General features: G+C 50.6%; 1 protein-coding gene across 1 annotated transcript; it reads left to right on the top strand.

The window, feature by feature from the left end:
- Positions 1–637: 637 nt before the first annotated feature.
- On the top strand, positions 638–14,362 carry LOC311315437 (tRNA (34-2'-O)-methyltransferase regulator WDR6-like; the record flags this gene model as incomplete). Its single annotated transcript, XM_084446107.1, has 9 exons — positions 638–718; positions 1,016–1,121; positions 3,824–6,656; positions 8,076–8,153; positions 8,304–8,420; positions 8,759–9,356; positions 11,854–11,991; positions 12,265–12,334; positions 13,866–14,362. The coding sequence occupies exons 2-9, from the start codon at positions 1,028–1,030 to the stop codon at positions 14,360–14,362; spliced, it is 4,425 nt and encodes a 1,474-aa protein (XP_084302233.1). The 5' UTR covers positions 638–718; positions 1,016–1,027.
- Positions 14,363–21,977: the final 7,615 nt, after the last annotated feature.

The following is a 21,977-nucleotide window of genomic DNA, read 5'->3' as shown; positions in this document are numbered from 1 at the left end:
CTCACACACAACCAAACTGTCATTACATTATGCAGAATTATACATATCTAATAAGATCAACATGATCACATCATAAACTAAAAACAGATATATAGAAAATATACAGTAGCCTATAGCCTAACTACCAGAACAATAACACTGCCCTCCTTTGAGCACGGTGATCATCATCATCATCACTACGGAGAAGGAGAGTTTCCATCCAGTCTCTCAGTCAACAGGCCGCCTCACACCGCCCTCCTCGTCATGCGATGTAAGAATAGGGATCACATAGGGGCCTATTAGGAGCACATTCACCGGCATTGGTGACAGGCATTGTATCCGCGCCCAAATATGAATGCAAGGTTGCGATGATAGTTCAGCTCATCACAGATCTTGCGCACTGCCGGTAGCGCTTCAGTTTCTTCCCCAGCACACCAGCTCCACCACTCGGCCCTGCTCAAGCTCTCTCTCACGCGGAACTTTAACAAACACATGAGTGACACCGAATGACGTCATGTTTTCACCCAATGGGAATCGACCTTAGTATCGGATGGGAAACAGCGTACCAGTATAACTTTAGCTGATTGGATTGTGCGCGCATGACGGACCATCTAGCTGACGGAGAGACCACATGGCTAGGGACATTATAGTTGTGAGGTGTGGACAGTAGGCTGCAGCTAGAAGAATGCTTACTATGATCAGACGTAAACGGACTTGCTTTACTTAGATCGTCTGCCATGTAAGTAGTTGCCTACCTGTGGATCAAGACTCGCTTTACTAAAAGGCATCTTTTTCACGGTCACCGTTGTTGTAAATCTACTGCAACTGGAAGCTAGCTATTTAGCTAGCTGCATGCTACTGTAGCTCATTATGTTCATTGGCCGCAGATACTGGCTGTGGAGTTGATAGCTTATGTGTTCTGATGGTGTCCCTGACCTGTATCTGTTTGCCTCTTTCTTGTCTGTGCCAGCATCTCTTTCTCTCTCTCTCTCTCTCTCTCTCTCTTTCTCTCTCTCTCTCTCTCTCTCTCTCTCAGCCTGTGTGAGAGATGTCTACAGACAGTGAGTTGGTGATGGAGACAGCCGCTCTGGTGGCCCCTGTCACTGCCCTGGAGTTCCTGAGGGAGGACTTCCTCCTGACCGGTAGGATCCGTGTCATGGCTTTTATTCCTAGCAGTATATTCTCCTCGCTCTCTCAGGAAATGTCTTGTTTGTTAGTTGTGCCTCACCTGTGTGTCCATCACATGACATGGACAGTATTAGCTAGCTAGCTACGGAGTCTCGCCACCACGCCATTATCCACGCCACCGTCCCCACATCTCAGACCCTGAGTTGGCTAAAGACGCAGTTTTCACGGTTGGGTGCATGTGAGTGGTCCGGGGAGCAGTACACTGTCCTAGACCGGCTCTGACCCGAGGGGGCGGAGTCTCGTCACAACGCCACTATCCACGCCACTGTCCCCACATCTCAGCCCCTGAGTGAGCTACAGACACGGTCTTCACTGTTGGGTGCATGGAGATTGCCCGGATGTCAGTGCACTGCCCCCGACCTGCTCTGACCGGAGGGGGCGGAGTCTTGCATCACGCCACTATACACGCCACGGACCTCACAACACAGCCTCTGAGGTGGCTAGAGACACACAGTCTTCACTGGTGAAGGCAGGTGGGTAGCCCGGCATGGCCTACACAGTCCACAACCGGCTCTGACCCAAGGGGGCGGAGTCTCGCCACCACGCCACTGAACATGCTACGGACACCACAACTCAGCCCTTGAGTGGGCTGGAGACACACGGTCTTCACTGGTGAAGGCAGGTGGATAACCCGGTGCGGCCTACACTGTTCACGCCTGGCTCTGAATTAAGCGGGCGGAGTTTCGCCACCAGCCACAGACCCCACAACTCAGCCCCTGATTGAGCTAGAGACACACAGTCTTCACCAGTGGGTGCAAGGAGACTGCCCGGAGGTCTTCATGGTGGAGTCAGGTAGGAGGCCCGGAGAGCGATACACTGGCCCCGACTGGCTCTGGCCTGAGGGGGTGGAGTCTCACCACCACGCCACTATCCACGCCACGGGCCCCACAACTCAACCCCTGGGTGGGCTAGAGAGACACAGGGGCGAATTCACTAAAGGATTGCGCAGCTTTTCCTGACGCAAAGCCTGTGCAAATAAGTCAAAAATAATCTTTGCTATTCACAAAGCCCTCGCAAAGGGTGAAATACGGTGTTAACTGCGTTGCCTTCCTCATAGCGTTTCTCTGCGCCGGTGTTATTAGCGGATATTTAAATTAGGTAATATGGGCGGAGAATGTTCCCCTTTCTATGCAAATGAACATTATTGCAAAATCCGCCCAATTCACAAAGATCAGCGCCAATTGCTTCACGCAGTTAAAGTGAAATTCTTCCAACGTTGGAGAGGCGGCGTACAACCGGGCTCACATCAGGACGCGCGGTGTGATTGAGTGCACATTTGGAATCCTGAAAAGCCGTTTAGATGCCTAGATCGTACCGGTGGGGCAATGTTATACACTCCCCCAAAAGTATGCCAGATCATAGTGCTGCAACTTGCATAACATAAAATGACAATTTTTCCTTTGTTCGTCTTTTCGAATCATTCCACCTCCGTTTGCAGTCTTCCGCATTTACACACAGCCTAGCTGCCCACTGATCACAGTAGCTTATTATTAGCAGAATGAAACTGCAAATGACATGAACATTTTACACAGACTGAACTTCCATGGCTTCATTGACATGGCAGCCCTAGCCCTGGTCTACTTGACCAGTGAATATTGCGTACTGGTGTGGTGTCGCAGTGTTCACACCCGCCTCATCGACCCGCCTATCAACGAAACCTTGTGCATCGTGACAGGATGCCTGTGTCCCTCCTGTGGACAACCTTCCCATCCTCGCAGGCATCCAGCCCGCTGGTCTCCGCCGCACAGAAACCACAGCTCGTCTGGCCTGCCGGGCCGTGGAGCCTAACCACCTGCTCCATGACAGACTCACTGCAACAGCAGAGCCTCCCCGGCGTCTCAAGTCCAGACACCCTTTTGTTCCTGCCGCACGGGATCTCCTGCAGCAATGCAGAGACCTTAACATCAGAGAGGCAGGATGGGCGGAGCACACCTGGGGTGTGGAGTGGGAGGAGAACATCTCCAGACTCCGTGATTTCATCCCAACCGCCGGTCCTTCCCCTCCTGGGATGGACTTACCCAGACCGGCGTGGGTGGGGCTTAATCACCTCCAAACCGGCGCCGGACGCTTCCGCTCATCGATGCACAGATGGGGCTTGGTATCCTGTGCGGCGTTCGAGTGTGGCGCCCAGGAACAAACCTCAGACCACGTCATCCAGGAGGGTATAATATATCGGACACCAAAGGGAATGCGTGGCCTGACGGTTGTGGCTCAGGGTGGTAAAAGGATAGCCCCTCACCCAGGCTCGGGGTGGTTGAAGGATAGCCCCTCACCCAGGCTCGGGGTGGTTAAAGGATAGCCCCTCACCCAGGCTCGGGGTGGTTAAAGGATAGCCCCTCACCCAGGCTCGGGGGGTGTAAAAGGATAGCCCCTCACCCAGGCCCGGGGGGGGGGAAGGATTGCTCCTCCCTCAGGCTCGGGGGGGGTAAAAGGATAGCCCCCCCGGCCCCAAGCCTGGGGGTAGAGGATGACGTAACAACAAACCCACACAATGAAGAAGAAGATTGACACAAGGGGACGACACCTCATTGGTGGGGGACAACAAGTTATTGTGCACTTGTTAACGTTAGTAAATAGATAGAACTGCGGTAAGTTAATGTCTGGATCAGATCAGGAGCTCACCGTGTTTTCACCGTGTTTTCTGACCCCCGGTCAGGTGAAGGACCTGTGCTGTCTGCCTTCAGCCTCCGGCCGCCTCCCTCGGCCCACGCCTCACTGAGCGTGCTCCGCAACCACCGCATCCATGGCATCCGGCCCCGACCTCCAACCTCGACCGGGAAGAGCTCCACCCCCGAGCAGGAAGAGGAGGAGCTGGTGGTGTTCGGGGGGAAGGCGGTGCGTCTGGTGCAGCTGTGCGGGGAGCCTCTGTGCCTGAGGGCCCCGGGGCCCCTGCTGGAGCTGCAGGACTGGGCCCTGGACGTGCGCTGGATGTCCAGCGAGGGACGCATGCTCCTCGGCGTTGCCCTGGCCCACAACGCCGTGCTGCTGCTGGACACGGCGGACGGGGAGGTCCTGGTCCTCCGGTCCTGCTTGGAGGGCTGCCTGCTGTACTCCGCCCTGCTCCTGGGGGACACCTGGGGGGGGTCTGTCCTGGTGGGTGGGACCATCTTCAACCAGCTGGTCCTCTGGAGGCCCGGGGGGGCCCAGCCTGGCGGCGAAGCCCGGGTGGAGAGGCGTCTGCCCGGACACAGCGGGGTCATCTTCAGCCTCTGCTACCTCCGGGAGGCCGGCTGGCTGGCCTCGGCCTCGGACGACCGCAGCGTGAGGGTGTGGGGTGTGGGGAGGCTGGGGGGCGCCGGGGGGGCGGCGGGGGGGTGCGGGGAGGCGGAGCCAGCCTGTCTCAGGGTGCTGTACGGCCACCAGGCCAGGGTGTTCGCCGTGCGGCTCTGCCCAGGGCGGGTGTTCAGCGCTGGGGAGGACGGAGCCTGCCTGGTCTGGGACTGGGGGGGCGGGGGCAGGGTGGCGCGGACGCTAAAGGGACACCGCGCGGGGGGGGTCAGGGCGCTGGCGGTCAGCGAGGGCGGCGGGGGGGGCCGGGGCAGGTGGGTGGCCACCGGGGGGGCGGACGGAGGGGTGAGGCTCTGGAGGGTGGGGGGCGAGGAGGAGGAGGGTGGGGGGGAGGGCGGTCCAGGGGAGGGCCTGAGGGACCTGGGGTTCGAGGGGAGGGGGACGCCCAAGGTGGTGTGTGTGGTGGGGGGGGTTGGGGGGAGGGTGGTGGTGGGCACAGACCTGGGCGGAGTCTACCTGCTTGAGGGGGGGCAGTGGGGCCTGGCGTGGGAGGGCGGGCCTGAGTTCCGGTCCTACTGCGTGATGGCAGTCCTCGGCATCCGGACGGGGGGGTCGACGAGGAGAGAGGGGCTGGTCGCCGTGGGCAGTCTGACCGGGGGGGTGCGGGTGTTCCCCCTCTCCCGGCCGGGGACGGGCCTACGGCTGAGGGCAGGGACGGGGAAAGTCCACAGCCTCCTGTGGGTGGCGGGGGAGGGGCGGGGGCGGGGCTACCTGCTGGCGTCCGGGGCGGGGGGGCGGGTCTACCGCTGGAGGGTGGAGGCGGGGGAGGGGAGCGACGGCGGTGCGGTTTTGAGGGCGGAACCTCTCCCTCCCTTCCTCCTCCCGGCCTGCGCCAAGCGCTGGCTGACCGCCGCCGTGTTCCTCCCCCGGCCGGCGGGGGGCGGACTCTGGGTCTGCGGCGACCGCAGGGGGTCCCTGCTGCTGTTCAGAGACGCAGGAGCACGCCGCCCGGACGAGGAGAAGGAGGAGGAGGAGGAGAGAGAAGGAGAGCCGAGCGACGTCGGGACAGACGAGAGAGACGTCGTCGTAGTTAACGGGACCGCCGATGGCCACAACAGAGGAGGAGGGGGAGAGAGGGACGATACAGCCGGAGAGGGGGAGGAGGAGGAGGGTACAGGAGGAGGAGCAGCGCTGCGGCCGGTGTGCTGCCTGTTCGGGGCTCACGGGAAGCAGGGCGTGACGGCGGTGGTGGAGCGCGGCGGGCTGCTCTACAGCGCGGGGAGGGATGGCTGTGTGAGGGTCCTGAGGGCCCCAGGGCCGGGGGGGGGGGCCCTGGAGGTGCTGAGGGTCCAGCGCGCCTGCAGGGGGATGGACTGGCTGGAGACCGTCCTGTTTCTGGAGGAGGAGCCCACCGCACCCCGGAAGAGAGGGGAGGAGGAGGAGGAGGTTCTAGAAGCGGAATGCTATGACCAGACATCCCCACGTCAGCATCGGCTAGAGCAGGAGGAGGAGGAGGAGAAGGAGGAGGGACAGCAGGAGGAGAACCACCGGGTCCAGGAGGAGGAGGAGAGAGGGAGTGGGGTCAGGGAGGCCCGCTTCGCCATGGCGGGCTTCCACTCGGTCCACTTCGTGGTGTGGGACCCGGTGCGGCGGGAGAGCCTGCTGTCGGTGCCGTGCGGCGGGGGCCACCGCTCCTGGTCCCTCTGGCCCCGCCCCCCCCAGCGGGGAGCGGCGTGGCCGGGCCGGGGGGCGTTTCTGGTCTTCCTCCGCCAGGGCCGCGTCCTGTCCTCCAGACCCCCCACCGAGCGGCCAGACGGCCAGCGGCCCGGGAGCCGAGGCCTGAGGGAGGGGCTTCACGGCCGGGGGCTGGGCTGCGTCCGGCGCCTGGGGGCCCTGGAGGGGGCGGGGCGGCGGCGCTGGGAGGTTCTGGTCAGCGGGGGAGAGGACACCAGCCTGACCGTCATGGCGGTCCAGCCGCGGACGGGCGAGGTCAGCGTCCTGGCGGTCGTCACGGACCACATCTCCAGCGTCCGGGCGCTGGCCGCCGTGCGCCGGGTGGGAGGGGGGCGGAGCCTCTCCGCTCTGCTGCTGTCGGCCGGGGGACGGGCCCAGATGCAGTGTTACCGGCTGCTGATTGGATGGGACGGACCGTCGCAGCAGCCTTCTTGTCAGGTGATACAGGTGGCCGGCCACCGATTGGACGAGCAGTGGGAGAGGAGGCGGAACCGACACAAGACTTTGAAAATGGACCCAGAGACCAGGTGACAGTCATGGGCTGTAGGTGACCTTATGGCCCGTACAGACTACACTATATTTTTGGTGGTCACCATGTCAGATTAGCGATCACATTTGCATAAATTCTTGCTGTGTCGTTGCTGGGACACTGGCAACACTAAGAGGCTGAACAGACTACATGAATTCAGGATGATTTTGGGCCGATTTTTTGGTCGCCAACAGTGTCCAGTGTCGGGCCCGATTTTTAACGCTGGAAACGATGAAAAGCCGTGTAGTGTGACATGATGGAAGATCAGCGATTTGGTGTCTGGGACGCCCTACGACACCCCAACGAAAAATCTAGCATGTCAGAATTTTTTGCATTTTCCTGCCTAGTCTGACATCTCCTGCCACCATGCCCACGACGTACCTTGACGGTGACCAATAGGATGACAGGGTTCTTTACATCCGTTACCTCAAGTTCTCCTTGGAAAGATAGACAGCCCATACTGTCCTCTTCATGACACCCAGGAACGGGTCCACAATTGTTTTTTCTTCTTTTCTTTTTCTTCTTTGACCCTGAGCAGCACAGTTTGCGCTGAATCCCGACTCCCTGTCAGACTCCCCCTCTATTACTGGTCAAACTACACGGCTTTTCATCGCTCCCGACGTTCAAAATCGGGCCCGACGCTGGACACTGTTGGCGACAAGAAATCCGCCCAAAATCAGCCTGAATTAGTGAAGTCCACAGTATTCCTCTTGTAGACCTCCCATATGTACTCCATCTAGGATCTGCCATATTAAAAAGTGTTTATTTCCCATGTACATGGTTTACACATACTAGGAATGTGTCTAGGGCATGGGTTCCAAAACTCCATCAATGTGGGCCTCCCCTCTGAAAACAGTGACACACCTGCGCCCCCCCAACCCCCATGTCCATTTTGCAAGGCAGCGTTAGCTAGCCCATAATGTTACACAGCTAAGTTAGCTCGGTGGCACCTGCTGCTACTGTAGTTAATGTTATAACATTTTCGCACAATACATTCATGCCTGCGGGGGGAGACTCTCGCTGCACTACCCACAAATTTAGTATACATCTATCCCATTATTTATTTCGATTTTCTGACCTTTAAAATCACGCTTCATTCATAAAAACCATAGAAAATTCTAAAATAAAAAATGCTTTCCTTTTTTTTTTTTCTTCTAACCATCCCTCCGCGCCTCCCCTGAATTTCTTTGGGGCCCCCCAGGGGAGGCCTGCCTCACAGATTGGGAATGCCTGGTCTAGGGTGATGGTGCAAACACTGATGGAGACAACGTTAGACAGGGTGCAGGACAGGGCAAAGAGATGACAGTGCAAATGCAGAATACAGTACAATATAACCACATAGAAAGTAGGGCAGCTTTCCTGTAGGGCTGCCCTCCACCCATAAACCTGTGTTCATTCAGGCTGTTGTTGTGTGCAGGTACATGTCTATAGCAGTGGTGCATGCTGGGACAGAGTCAGTCCTCCTGGCCCTGGGCTGCAGCGATGGAGCCGTGAGGTGGGTCTGATGACGCCTGTCTCATGTGAACACACACCTGTGCCTGCATTGTAAACGCATGTTTACTGACCTTGTCAATGTACTGTTGTACCTATTGAAAAGTCTCTCTCTCTCTCTCTCTCTCTACCCCCCCTCTCACCATGCCCCCAGGTTGTTCAGGGTCAGTGAGGTCAGAGGTCAGATAGAGCTGTTGTGGGAAAGTTTCCACCACCAGAGGTGTGTGCTTAGTGTCGCCACCTGCAGTCTGGAGGACCTAGAGGGCTCACGGTGAGAAACAATGACACCTTGGGAATGAATAAAGCATATCAATTCAGCTGGATATGTCAGGCCAGACGATAAATTAATGCAATTAATTAATTTATCAAATAAGAATTAATCAGACACGTTAACACCTAAATATCACAGTAAAAATCCTCTGACTTTCCTCTGTCAGTTCAGTGTGTTGTTCTTGTTCCAGGTGTGTGTTGCTGTTCAGTGTGTTGTTCCTGTTCCAGATGTGTGTTGCTGTTCAGTGTGTTGTTCTTGTTCCAGGTGTGTGTTGCTGTTCAGTGTGTTGTTCTTGTTCCAGGTGTGTGTTGCTGTTCAGTGTGTTGTTCTTGTTCCAGGTGTGTGTTGCTGTTCAGTGCCGCCACAGACGGGAGGATAGCAGTTTGGGACGTGAGTCCAGCCGTCGCCTCATTGGACGGATGCTGTGGCGAGCCTCTAGCCCCGCCCACCCCCTGCCTCACTGTCCCCGCTCACCAGAGCGGCGCCAACGCCCTGGCCGTCTGGGAGGGTCAGGGGGAGGATCCGGGGGCGGGGCGCCAGGTGACCGTGGCGAGTGGGGGGGACGACGGACGGCTGACCGTGTTCGTCCTCGACGTGCAGTACCTGCGGGGGGAGGCAGGGGGCGGCAGAGCTCCTCCCCGGCTGCGCGTCACGCTGCGGTCTCAGAGCGGCGTGCAGCTGGCCCACGCCGCGCCCGTGACGGGTCTGGGCCAGCTGGGGCCGGGCCTGCTGGTGTCCGCCTCCCCGGACCAGAGGCTGTGTCTGTGGAGCCTTTGCAGTACCGGCCTACGCCAGCGGGGGGCGCTGTTCTCCCACGTGGCGGACGCCGCAGGCCTGGAGGTGTGGCAGGAGGCCGGGGAGGGGGACAAGGCCGGGGCGGCGCGGGGGGTCAGGGGCTGGGCGGTGGTGTGCGGTCAGGGCCTCCAGCTGCTCCAGGTGAGGATAAGGGACCAGGACGGAGAGAGAGACAGAGGACTGGAGGAGGAGGGAGAGAGAGACAGAGGACTGGAGGAGGACGGAGAGAGAGACAGAGGACTGGAGGAGGAGGGAGAGAGAGACAGAGGACTGGACCAGGACGGAGAGAGAGACAGAGGACTGGAGGAGGAGGACGTGGACTAGAGGAGCGTCAACAACCAGCGTAGTCAAGACGACAAGACATGAAGGGAATCCACTAGAACTCAGCTGACTGGTTATACCTAATGGATTATGTGGGGAGAATCCCACATCTTAATTAGCCAAAGATTTCAAACATCCTTTTGATTTTTTTTTTTTAATATATGTTATATAATGTATATAAACTTGACGAACGTCGGTGGAGCGAAACGTTGTTTTCTTGCCAAATAAAGTTCAGTTTGTCAGTGAGTACAGTGCAGGGCCTCTCTTTTTTATACAAAAAATGTACATAAAATAATTTAGATATGATACTGTACATTTGTGTGTTGAAATACAACATACTTGTGTTCATGTAAAGCGGAGTTGTCTGTGTCGTTGTTTATGTAGTTCAGGATGTGTGTGTGTGGCAGTGCGTGCAGGTATGGGAGGCTATGTTGCATACAATACACTGTGTTTGTGTGTGCGCATGCGTGTTTGTGTGTGTGTGTGAGGGTAATGGGGTGAGTGTGTGTGTGAGTGTGTGTGTGTGAGGGTAATGGGGTGTGTGTGTGTGAGTGTGTGTGTGATGGTAATGGGGTGTGTGAAGGGTCAGTGGGCAGGCTGGTTGGGGGTCTGCGCTGTTGCAGGTGAACATCAATATTTCAGCCACGTCTCACATTCTCTTTTGTCCAGAATCTATCTGTATGAGAGAGAGAGAGAGAGGGAGAGACAGAGATGGAGAGAGAGAGAGAACAACAAAGGGCTCAGTGAGGGAGAAGATGGATAAAAGAAGGAATGAAAATCGCTGGTTGAAGGTGAATTAATAAGTCATGAGAGAAGGGGTGAGAGAGAGTGATGGAGGAGAATAGAGGGTGGAGTGGTAGATGAGGAACGACAGAAGATTAGAGGGGAATAAAAGATTCCTGCGGAGCTGCTGTCTAGATGGTCAAACCTGATTCACCTGCTGGGAACTAGAGAGAGAGAGGGAGAGAGTGGGTAGAAGGAAGGATGGAGGGATAGAGCAGGCCTGCTGGGAACTGGATAGAGAGAGGGAGAGGGTGGAAGAGAGGGTGGATGGAGGGATAGAGCAGGCCTGCTGCGGAGTGTGTGAAGCTGTGCAGCTTCTCAGCTGCGGACCTACTTGTCTTAAATAATAAAGATAAAGACACTCAGACTGGGAAGAGGATTAAGAGAGACAGGTGGTGGGAAGAGTGTGTGTGAGTGTATATGTATGTGTGTGTGTGTGTGTGTGAGTGTGTGTGTGATACCTCGCCGGACCCAGGAGAACAAGGCTGAGGCCAGCCAGCGGACCCCAGGTGGGAGCAGGAGAGAAGGACCTGGCGAGGAGACCCCCCCCACAGCCTCCAGAGAGGTAGGTAGATGGATGGATATGGGTCAGAGATGGACGGACAGACGGAAAGAAAGAAAGAAAGAATACTTTAATCATCCACAATGGGGAAATCCCCATGTTGTAGCACATGAACAGCATAAGACAATAAAAACAGTAAAAGACATAAGGCATACAAACGGCATTAAAAAGGCACAACACGGGAAGGAGTGTGGTAGGATGCATGTCATGGCTTCTCGCCAGTCAGGTGATGCACTAAAGCCTGATGGCAACAGGTGGGAGGGACCTATAGAGGTGTTCAGTGGAGCACCGTGACCGCTGAAGGCCAGTAGGCATCAGCCACCGCCTGAACACATCTGAGAGGAATAGAACGACCCGTGTACAGTACCAACTGTTTCTGTGTGTTGGGTTGTTGTTTATCTATGGTAATGTGTTTCTGTGTATTGGGTGTTTATCTATGGTAATGTGTTTCTGTGTATTGGGTGTTTATCTATGGTAATGTGTTTCTGTGTATTGGGTGTTTATCTATGGTAATGTGTTTCTGTGATCTGTTTTTTGTCATGTATCTGATCTCGCTGGCGTATTACCCCCAGGCTGCAAGGTCGATGATGTCACGGGATCGCTTGCCTATGATTGGCAGTAATGGAAGTAAGCCAACAGGTACTGTGTGGCACACCTATCCATTAATATGTCTGAGCATGGCTCAAATGTGTGTGTGTGTGTGTGTATGCGTGCGTGTGTTTCAGATGCTTAGGTAGGGTCCCCTCCTGTAAGGTTTACGGTAGGGGTCTATGGAGTTTGGGATAGGGAGTAATAGGGTTAGGGTTAGTACAGGTACATTGGAATTCTTGTAATGGCTTGTCCTTACAGTTTCTTATCAGCTCTAATCAGTTCCTCATTCCAGTCCTACAGAAGGTACTCAGCTAGACATTTAAAGGTTCCCAAACTTAGATACAATCCGTCATCTAGCAGTCTGAATGATTATGTTTGTAGGGGAGAGTCAGCAAGGGCAGGGGAGGGGAATTGGGAGACTGGTACGTCAGAACAGACCAGTCGCAGGGCGGGGGTCTGACCATGGGCGTCTTCAGGGTCAGTCTACTGCAGCTGTCGGCTGGGGAGCTTGCGGACCAGGTCAGGAAAGAAGCTGTTGTGGAACCTCTCCTTTGCGGTCCTGGTGCTCGGCCATCTTCCGTGTCTCCGGCGAGATGGTGAGAACAGGTGGTAGCTGCTCTTCCTGGCTGTAGACATCCTCGATGGCGCTGTCTTCACCCCCCTCTGGATGGCGTGCCTGTGGTGGGTGGTGGTGTTGCCGTACCAGGCTGTGAGTCCTCCAGTCAGGATTCTCTCCATGATGCTGCGGTAGAAGTTCACAAGTGTCTGTGTGCTCATGCCTTATCTCTGCAGGCGCCTCAGGAAGTAGAGGCGGCGGTGTTGTGCCTTCTTCAGGATGGCCTCTGTGTTGTGTCCAGGCCAGGTCATCAGAGAGCTGCGTCCCTAGGAATTTGAAGCAGCACACCCTCTCCACTTCCTCCCCGTTGATGATGATGGGGACGGGAGGGGGACGGGCGGGGGGCTTTTTCCTCCTCTCCTGAAGTCCACAATCATCTCCTTTGTCTTCCTAGTGTTCTGGGTCAGGTTGTTGCCCTGACACCATGTTACTACTGTAGGTCTGACACCTCCTGGAGGAAGGCTGATTCAGATGAGTCATTGGGGGAGATCAGGCCCATCACAGTGGTGTCGTCCCCAAACTTGATGATTGGATTACTGCTGTGCCTGGTTGAGCAGTCGTGGGTGTACAGTGAGAACAGCCTGGGGCTCAGGTAGCAGCCCTGAGGGACTCCTGTGCTGATGTTCAGTGTGGATGAGGTGTTGCTGCCTATTCTCACCACCTGTGGTCTGTCAGTGAGGAAGTCCAGGGTCCAGTTACATAAGGAGCTGCTCAGGCCGACACCTCTCAGCTTCAGGACCAGGTTGATAGGCCGTACGGTGTTGAAGGCAGAACTTAGTCAATGAACAGCGTCCTGACAGAGGTGCTTTTCTTGTCCAGGTGCTTCAGCACCAAGTGTAGGGCATCATCCACAGACCTATTGGCTCTGTAAGTGTAGAGAGCAGAGGTTAGTGTGCAGAGAGCAGAAGTTAGTGTGCAGAGAGCAGAAGTTAGTGTGCAGAGAGCAGGGGTTAGTGAGTAGGGAGCAGGGGTAGTGAGTAGGGAGCAGGGGTAGTGAGTAGGGAGCAGGGCGTATGGTGTAGGGAGCAGGGGTTAGTGTTTAGGGAGCAGGGGCTAGGATGTAGGGAGCAGGGGTTAGGCTGTAGGAAGCAGGATTTAGGGAGCAGGGTTTAGGGTGTAGGGAGCAGGGTTAAGGGCGTAGGGAGCAGGGTTTAGGGTGTAGGGAACAGGATTTAGGGAGCAGGGTTTAGGGTGTAGGGAGCAGGATTTAGGGAGCAGGGTTTAGTGTGTAGGGAGCAGGGTTTAGGGAGCAGGGTTTAGGGAGCAGGGTTTAGTGTGTAGGGAGCAGGGTTTAGGGTGTAGGGAGCAGGATTTAGGGTGTAGGAAGCAGGGGTCATTTGCGAACAGTAGATCCCAGCCTCTTGGCTCTGAAGTGTTTGCTTTCCTCGATCTTTGTATTCTCTGTCAACACAGAGACACTCGATCCGCTCCACAAAGAGTCTGCTAGAAACGGGAGAGGCAAGGCAGGAACCGGGCCCAGAAGACCCGCCTGCAAACGAACCCTCTGCACTGGTGTCATATAAACACCGTGTGCTTTGAGGCTCACTGTGAGCGCACTGCTGGAGAGAGAGGATATGAAAGAACAGGAAAGTTGGATATTTCCTGCTGTTCTCACAGCAGGAACAAGCCTCAGGTCACTTGTGTACAGTAGATCTGAGAGGGTTGGATAGGTCTCGTTTTAGATCTACTCCAGTGTTTAGGATGAGGAACAAGGAGGACGGGGCCCACGTTTGAACATGTGCTTCGCCGTGAAGAATCTCCCTTGTTTTCCCCCCAGGGAAGCCCCCCCTCACCGCTCCGCCCACCCAGCAGCAGCGCCCCCATCAGGCCGGGAGGAGGAAACGCGCCCCGCCGGCCCAGCTGCCCCCGACCGCCGTCCCCGACACCATGACCCCCTGGGGCGGGCTCTCCCTCTCCGAGTCCTCCTTCACCAGCATCCCCCCTGCTCCTCCTCCTCCCCCACCTCCCGCCATCCCTCCGCCCACCCCTCCCTCCCCCCGCCACCCCCCCAGCCTACGGAGTGCGACCCCCTCGCCCCTGGTCGTGGCCCCCCAGGAGGGGGCTTCCGGGGGTGTGAGGGCGAGGCGGAGGGCGGTGCCCCAGAGGAGACCCCCCCGCGCCCCCCGGCTGCCGCTCCTCAGACCCGTCACCAACCTCAGCTTTTCCCGGAGCTTCACCTTCTCCTTCTTTGAGCTGCCGGTCCACCAGTCGGCGCGCTGCCGTGCGGAGCGCGCCCGCGACCTCGTGGTCCTGCTCAGACAGATACAGTACTGACCACCGCAACATGACCACCATGCTGACCGCAGGATGGACCGCAACGTGATCGTGGCATGACCACAGGACACCCGCTCCACCGGTCCTCATGTTGTGGTTCAGGGCATGGCATGACATGGTCCTGCCCAGACAGATACAGATGACTACAATACAACCTTTAAACCACAACACGACCATGTCACGACCACAATGCAACCTTTTAACCACAACATGACCATGTCACGACCACAATATAACATTTAAACCACAACATGACCATGTCACGACCACAATACAACATTTAAACCACAACATGACCATGTCACGACCACAATACAACATTTAAACCACAACATGACCATGTCACGACCACAATACAACATTTAAACCACAACATGACCATGTCCCGACTAGGGATGAGATGGTATACCGTAAAACCGTGAACAGCGGTATAAAATGTCCACGGTATTAGAACCGTGACATTCCCTGTGTTTACGGTATTACGTTTACGGTATTACACAATAATGCGCTGCTGAAACTTCACATTTCAAGTTGCTTGCAACAGTTAATTTTGTAATTTAATACAGTATATGGTTGCTATTAATAAACTGAGCTTAATTACAATAGTGTGTATTTTCCATCATGTGTTGCACTGTAGGGCTCTAGAACTCAGCCTATTTGGGGTGAAATGCTGTATACCGTGAAATACCATAAACCGTACCGTGTAACTAGATACCGTACTGTACCGTAAACTGTACAGTGTAACCAGATACCGTACCGTAATGCAAAAATCCATACCGTCTCATCCCTAGTCATGACCACAATATAACATTTAAACCACAACATGACCATGTCACGACTACAATACAACCTTGGACCACAACATGACCATGTCACGACTACAAAACAACCTTGGACCACAACATGACCATGTCACCACTACAATACAACCTTAAACCACAACATGACCACGCATCAGAAATGTCAAAGTTCTTCTTGGTCATATACAGCACTGTGTGTGTGTTAAAGGTGTTTGTTTTTCTGTATACATATGGAATTATTAAACCCAAATTATTTTATTAAAAAATTATTTAAAAAAAAAAGTTTATTAATTAGCAAATAAATACTGGTTAATATATTTCACACACACACATTTTGCACACGTGCAGACAGGAGAGTGACAACAGGAGCTAGTGGGGCTGATAAGCCAGATCTTGATGTGTGTGTGTGTGTACCTTGTTCCCAGAACTGGATGATACATAATCTGCCTCTTACAACATCTGCTAACAACACACTGCTCTGTTCTCTAATGTGTCTGGGTCAATTATCCATCTCTCATTGTCCTTATTACAGAGCACAGTCTAAGTATCTATGTACTAGGGGTTTGCCGGGAGCCCACTATTTGTATTTGTATTTGACAGCTAATTACTCGGATTCATATTCGGACGAAACCGGAAGTGGGCGGGTCTTAAACCGGAAGAACGGTTTAAAGTCATCTAACTTACGTAGTTTCTTCCGTAGTTTGACGTATTTCCGACGCAAACAGGCTATGAGGGTGGGACATATGTTTAGAGGAATTTGATTGAAACATTGACAAGTGGACTGGTTTTATGAACTTTAGACAGATTCGATAGAAGGATAGCGTTGATTGACGGGTGGATGTCATGAGATTATTGGGCTTAAATCTAAGGTACCTGTTGTCGTCATTGCACGTGACCTACCGTTTTCCAGGAAGTAAGAAATTATATACTTTGATATAAGATTACAACAAAAGTAGAATTTTTTATATATTTTTTTATATTGTTGAATAGGTGAACACTATGACCAATTATGTGAACCGAAATGGGACAAAATGCTTTGTTCATTTCACTGCGACTTTAAACTGAGGGGAAATGTCATTTCTTTAGCCTAATATTAATTGGCATTGCAATTGCTGTGCTTTCAACGCATCAGAATTGCTGTTTATATATTATTATTATTATTATTATTATTATTATAATTAATTAGGAAGTATAATTCCTCATCATCATCCTGTATGTTTTTATTTTAACAAACTATGAAGTGTCAGAACCCCACCACCACCCTTAACTGGGGGACATTCTACATTTAGTTAGAAACTGAAAAACATTTTTCTAAATCAAAATATAAGTCCTCATAGTCGCGCCGTTGTTTAGCGGTGAAAGGTGATGTTGATTATAAGGGCTCACAAGCAAGCAGGGCCCACAAAAAACAAGAGGTCCCTCTTTCTATGACGAAATTATTCTGCATGTAGATCAGTCACACTAATGCTGCATCAGAATTCTAATTAAGCCACAAATAATGCAATACAGATGAAAAACACTTTTAATTTCCTGAGCAATATCCCCCTTCTTAAATGGTTTGGTCCATGCCATGGTTCATGCTGGCAAGTCTCACCTCTTTTGATATTAACATCACTATACCGGCTGGCTGTCAAATACTAGCACTAATAGCTGAACGTTAAATCATAAACATCATGCCCATACATAAATCCGGGCACCAGAAAAGAATAGAGAGAGAGGCCAGGAGAAATGGCAGCAGAGCGGGAGCCCAGCATGTAAGCATTTTTTTCCACAAGAAAGGTGAGAGTAGCTATGTTAAAGCAATACATCGCGATATTTGGACCTTTACAAACATGTCTGGTGCTAATTCTCCAATTAGATTTACTAAAAGTAAGCTGAATCATCCAAACAGTCTACTCAGAAAGATAATAGATTGACATATATTACCTTTTAAAACTTGCGCCCCCAGGACGCAACATTCAGTCGAAGTGCGCATGCGAAACGTTGTGCTTAAACAACACAGTAGTAGCTAACTATTCCGGCGTCTATGGATATCATGCGAGAATGATTATAATAATTAAACAAGCTATGAGGGTGGGACATATGTTTAGAGGAATTTGATTGGAACATTGACAAGTGGACAGGTTTTAAGAACTTTAGACAGATTCAATAGAAGGATAGCGTTGATTGACGGGTGGATGTCGTGAGATTATTGGCCTAAAATCGAAGGTACCTGTTGTCGTCATTGCACGTGACCTACCGTTTTCCAGGAAGTAAGAAATTATATACTTTGATATAAGATTACAACAAAAGTAGAATTTTGTAATTTTTTGGGCATACATCATTGAATAGGTGAACACTATGACCAATTATGTGAACCAAAATGGGACAGAATGCTTTTTTCATTTCAGTGCGACTTTAAGGTTAAGATAGCCTACATATGAAACAGTTACATTACATAAAGAAATTCATGGTTAATAAATAAATAAATAGTATTAAGTTAATTAATAGAAATTCATATAGAGTTCATTTCTTTTTAAAACCTTTATGTCCTGCTACTCACAGAATCAGCTATGGCCTCGTCTGACCTAGACACCCACCCCCAGAAGATACTTTAAGATGGTGAGTGAGTGAGGTAGACACTGATTGGCTAGTTAAACTTATTACTGAACTACTGTACTGAATAGCAACATGTAGATGTAGTCCAGGTTAAGATAGCCTACATATGAAACAGTTACATTACATAAAGAAATTAATAAATAAATAAATAGTGTTGTTAATTCATAGAAATTCATATAGAGTTGATTTATTTTTAAAACCTTTATGTCCTGCTACTCACAGAATCAGCTATGGCCTCGTCTGACCTAGACACCCACCCCCAGCCCCCAGAAGATTCTTTAGATGGTGAGTGAGTGAGGTAGACACTGATTGGCTAGTTAAAATTATTACTGAACTACTGTACTGAATAGCAACATGTAGATGTAATCCATACATTACATAAATAAATTAATAAATAGTGTTGTTAATTCATAGAAATTCAAATAGAGTTGATTTCAGTTTAAATGCTGATTTGTTCAGTTCATTTTTGTTATTTTAGAGAGGGTATTTGCTCTTGAAATAAGAGAGGCATTTATTAGCCAATCAACAGCCGCCTAGCCAGCTTCCTGTAAACTCTACAGAGCTACATAGATTTATTCCCAAGTCTTAAGAAGACACTGTTCTGTTCGTACTGTCTACAGAGCCAGGACCTAGCCAGTCAGAAACAGAGAGTGAAGGGAGTGAAGAGGCTCATAGTAGTTCCAGTCATGAAACTGCTACAGACAGAGACAGTCCAAGCACAGGAAGTACACAAGTAAATGTCTCTGGAGAGGTTAATTGGAAAAAGAACATAGAGAAACAGAAAAATAATTACAAAATGATACATACTTTTTTTTTATTTTTTAAAAGGGGTCGAAAAAAGTGGTGACGAAAAGTCGGAGGGGTAGGGGCCCACACCAATATTCTTAAAGGGGCCCAGAATTCCTAGCAACGGCCCTGCCTCATAGCAACTTTGCTAGAACAGCTATAGTATCTCTATTTCTACCGTGTTATAATATCTAATATATTATCTGCAACCATGTGACACAGGCAGCGTTGTGTACTAGTAATGGTTTTCACAAACCCAGCAATAAACATGTATTACTATAAATAGACATTTTACACTCAAACCAATAAACTAAACTCTAAACTAATACATGCCTATGTTGTAGGGTTTGTGTTAGTTTGGACCCAAATGACTGGACTCAGGGAGGTGGAAAAAGATTAAAACTCAAAATGGGTGATTTATTGAGAAATAGAGGGGGGGTAGTCCTGGGCAGAGGCTGGCTCAAGCTGAGCGTGGGTGAGGGCTGGGCAGGAAAAGACGGCGGCTGAGCAAGGCGATGATTCTGGGACAGAGGACACTAAATAGGGTATTGTAGTGAAATTATTCTTATTCTTTTTTAAATCTGTTTAAATAGTTTATTATTGTTATATCAGAGATAAGGACTTTGATTATAGCCTATCCTAGGCCTACACTAGACTACTCTGTTGTGCTGATAACTGAACGGCATGGATCAAACATTTGATCAGTTGTGTTTCAGTTGTTAAAGCAATACATAGCGCTTTCTCCGGTTTTCTCGGAACTGCGCCCCCACAGGCTCTGCGAGTAAGTGCACTGTCATACTGTCATAAAGTTATCAGATTTTCTTTTTCTGGCTTCCTCCGTGATGTTTCCATGGATGTATTAATAGAACTGGATAGGGTCACTCCATTCACTGACTGCTTGAAGAAGTGAAGCCCTATTGAACCGCGCAATCTTTGAAAAAAACGTATATCTGATACCTTTGACATGTGCAGTAAAAGGTATCAATGACGTGTTGTAGTCCACGAACAGATGGCTCTCCCCGCTCTGAGTTAGCGATGAAAAGCGCCTTGCTTATTTATCTACTTTCGGCAAATATATCCGTTGGAAAACCATCCATCCATCCATCCATCTTCATCCGCTTATCCGGGGTCGGGTCGCGGGGGCAGCAGTTCCAGCAGGGGGCCCCAGACTGGCTGCCCATCGCGTTGTTGTGAACAGAATGAATACCACCTACTAGCAAACAAAACATGGTCAGTCACAATTATACTGAACAGTCATATTATCTGAAAAGACTGTCTTATTTAACTCTTCAGATAGCTCAATGAAAGCTCTTTGATGTTCGGTGAACTTCTTTTCTGACAGATGCTTGTTTCTGGTTGCTGAAATATTATTTGCTGAAATGTAGTGTGCGAGGCAGCTTCTGTGGTACTTAGCATTAGGGGTGTGCCCGAATACGAATACGGTATTCGGACGAGCACAAATAGTAGCTTTTTTCCCGAATAGTAAATTAGTATGAATATATATATATATATAAAAATATTCGGGAGGGGGTAGAACAGTTAAATACTGTATGAGCGAGCGATACGCGCACATTCTGTCTGCTGTCTGTTTTCGAGTGTGCTAGCTATGGGCACACTCGAAAAACTCTAAAAAGTATGATATACGTGGATTTCAAGTTCAGGAATTACATTACAGGAACCCCATAGGTCCTTTCGCCTCTGCAAACAACAGTAACTTGTAAACAGTATCACCGAACATACAACAGCCATCCCTTGTCGTGGAGGTTTACAGTGTGAAGAGATGGTTGTTGTATGTTCGGTGAAAGTAGTACTGTTTACAAGTTAGCTGTTATTTCGAAATGCAGAGGCGAAAGGACCTATGGTGTTTACAGGACGACTTCAGAGCTTGGTAAGCATAAACCATGTAATTCCTGAACTTGAAATTCACGTATTTCTTGTAGGACGGAACGCTTGGTGAGAATGAGAGGATTTGTCGCAACGGACCGCCGGTGCGATATTCCTGTCACGGTGACCTTGGTCTTGAATAACTATCACATTTTTAGTTATTCTAAGTAACCTTAAAAAGCTACTTATAGCTAAATTAATTTAGAGTTTTATCCTATAGCCGGTTCAAGGTTGAATTAGTTCTGGTTTTGGTTTGATACGGAATCCTACAATATCCAAATTTAATAAGGTCACTACTTCTCACTACCAAGACTTATAAACAGTGAATCCTATTCCTTTCGTGATGCTAAAACATCTCACCACTTGTGATACCTATTTTAGTCACTAGGATCTAGATAACCCTTTTTGATAGGTGCTTATCTGACTCTTCAAATATTATTTTAACAAGAATCGATCCTCACTGTTGTCAGACATACCTTTTGGTTTCTATCCTAAACAGACATATTGAACCATCTACTCCTTGAGAAAATTATCTGAGAGAATAGTCTATTTCACTGTTCCTACCCAATTCTATCCTCTGACTAATGCTTGGAAAGACCGCAGACCCGGCTTGATGGACTTAAATGCGCTAATTCCAACTATGATCTTTGGTTCCGCCGGCGAGGATTGTAAAGGGCCTACTTTTAAGATACCACCACTCTAAGTTGTCGTTTGGTAATGTCGTTCGCTCGTGGAGCTCTCTCCGGTGCTCACCTTATCTCACCCGAAGGTTGAGGTACAGCGAGAGGACACCAGCTAGTGTTAACGGCCTCGATTGAGTTCTTGGCTCTGCTAACATCGAGATCAGACAGTTTGTCAGGTGCCAATGCAAGGCGTATATGCTTCCTCTTTTGGTGTCTGTGGTTAGTATGTGATACTCGTCAGCATCACTTTTGACCACAAGTCCCAGAAGGCTTAATGGTGCTAGTAGGGCTACCAGTGAATACCTAAACGAATAGGTCACTCACCCTTTTGTTGAACGTGCTGTTACAGCTGAGAGGAGGCAGTGCTGGATGGAGAAGGATGTCCCAAAACTTCTTGTCTTTAAAAAGTTTTATTTAAAATTATGGAAGTTTACAAAATATGCCAACACAGGGCACTTAAATATAACAAGTAAAAATAAGGATTGACACACAGTTCAAAGTATAAAAAAAAGCAGTTCTGAACAAAGTTTTCAGATGGGTTCTTTCACAATCTTATTATTACACGCATGCAACAACAGATCAAGAGAGAGACAGACACCCTAAGCTAATCATGCAGCATTTATACTATTCTAAACAGTCTGAGCCCACGCAGTTTGTGGTCAGATAAAACCATACCTACGTTAATTATTACATCAGATAAAATTCCAATATACATCAGATTAACACATCTATTACTAAATTTGGGCATAAAAAGTTTCATATCTACGTTTGTGAAACCATGTCCGTGCGTCACTCACGCCACTCATACGTCATTCAACCTCCCTGCCCCGTCTATCTACGTTTGTGAAACCAGGCCTGCGTATG

This window comes from Borostomias antarcticus (genome assembly GCF_949987555.1).
Source record: "Borostomias antarcticus genome assembly, chromosome: 11".
Lineage (NCBI taxonomy): Eukaryota > Metazoa > Chordata > Actinopteri > Stomiiformes > Stomiidae > Borostomias > Borostomias antarcticus.
Note: the sequence above shows the minus strand (reverse complement) of the source record. Positions and strands in the feature narration are given on the sequence as shown.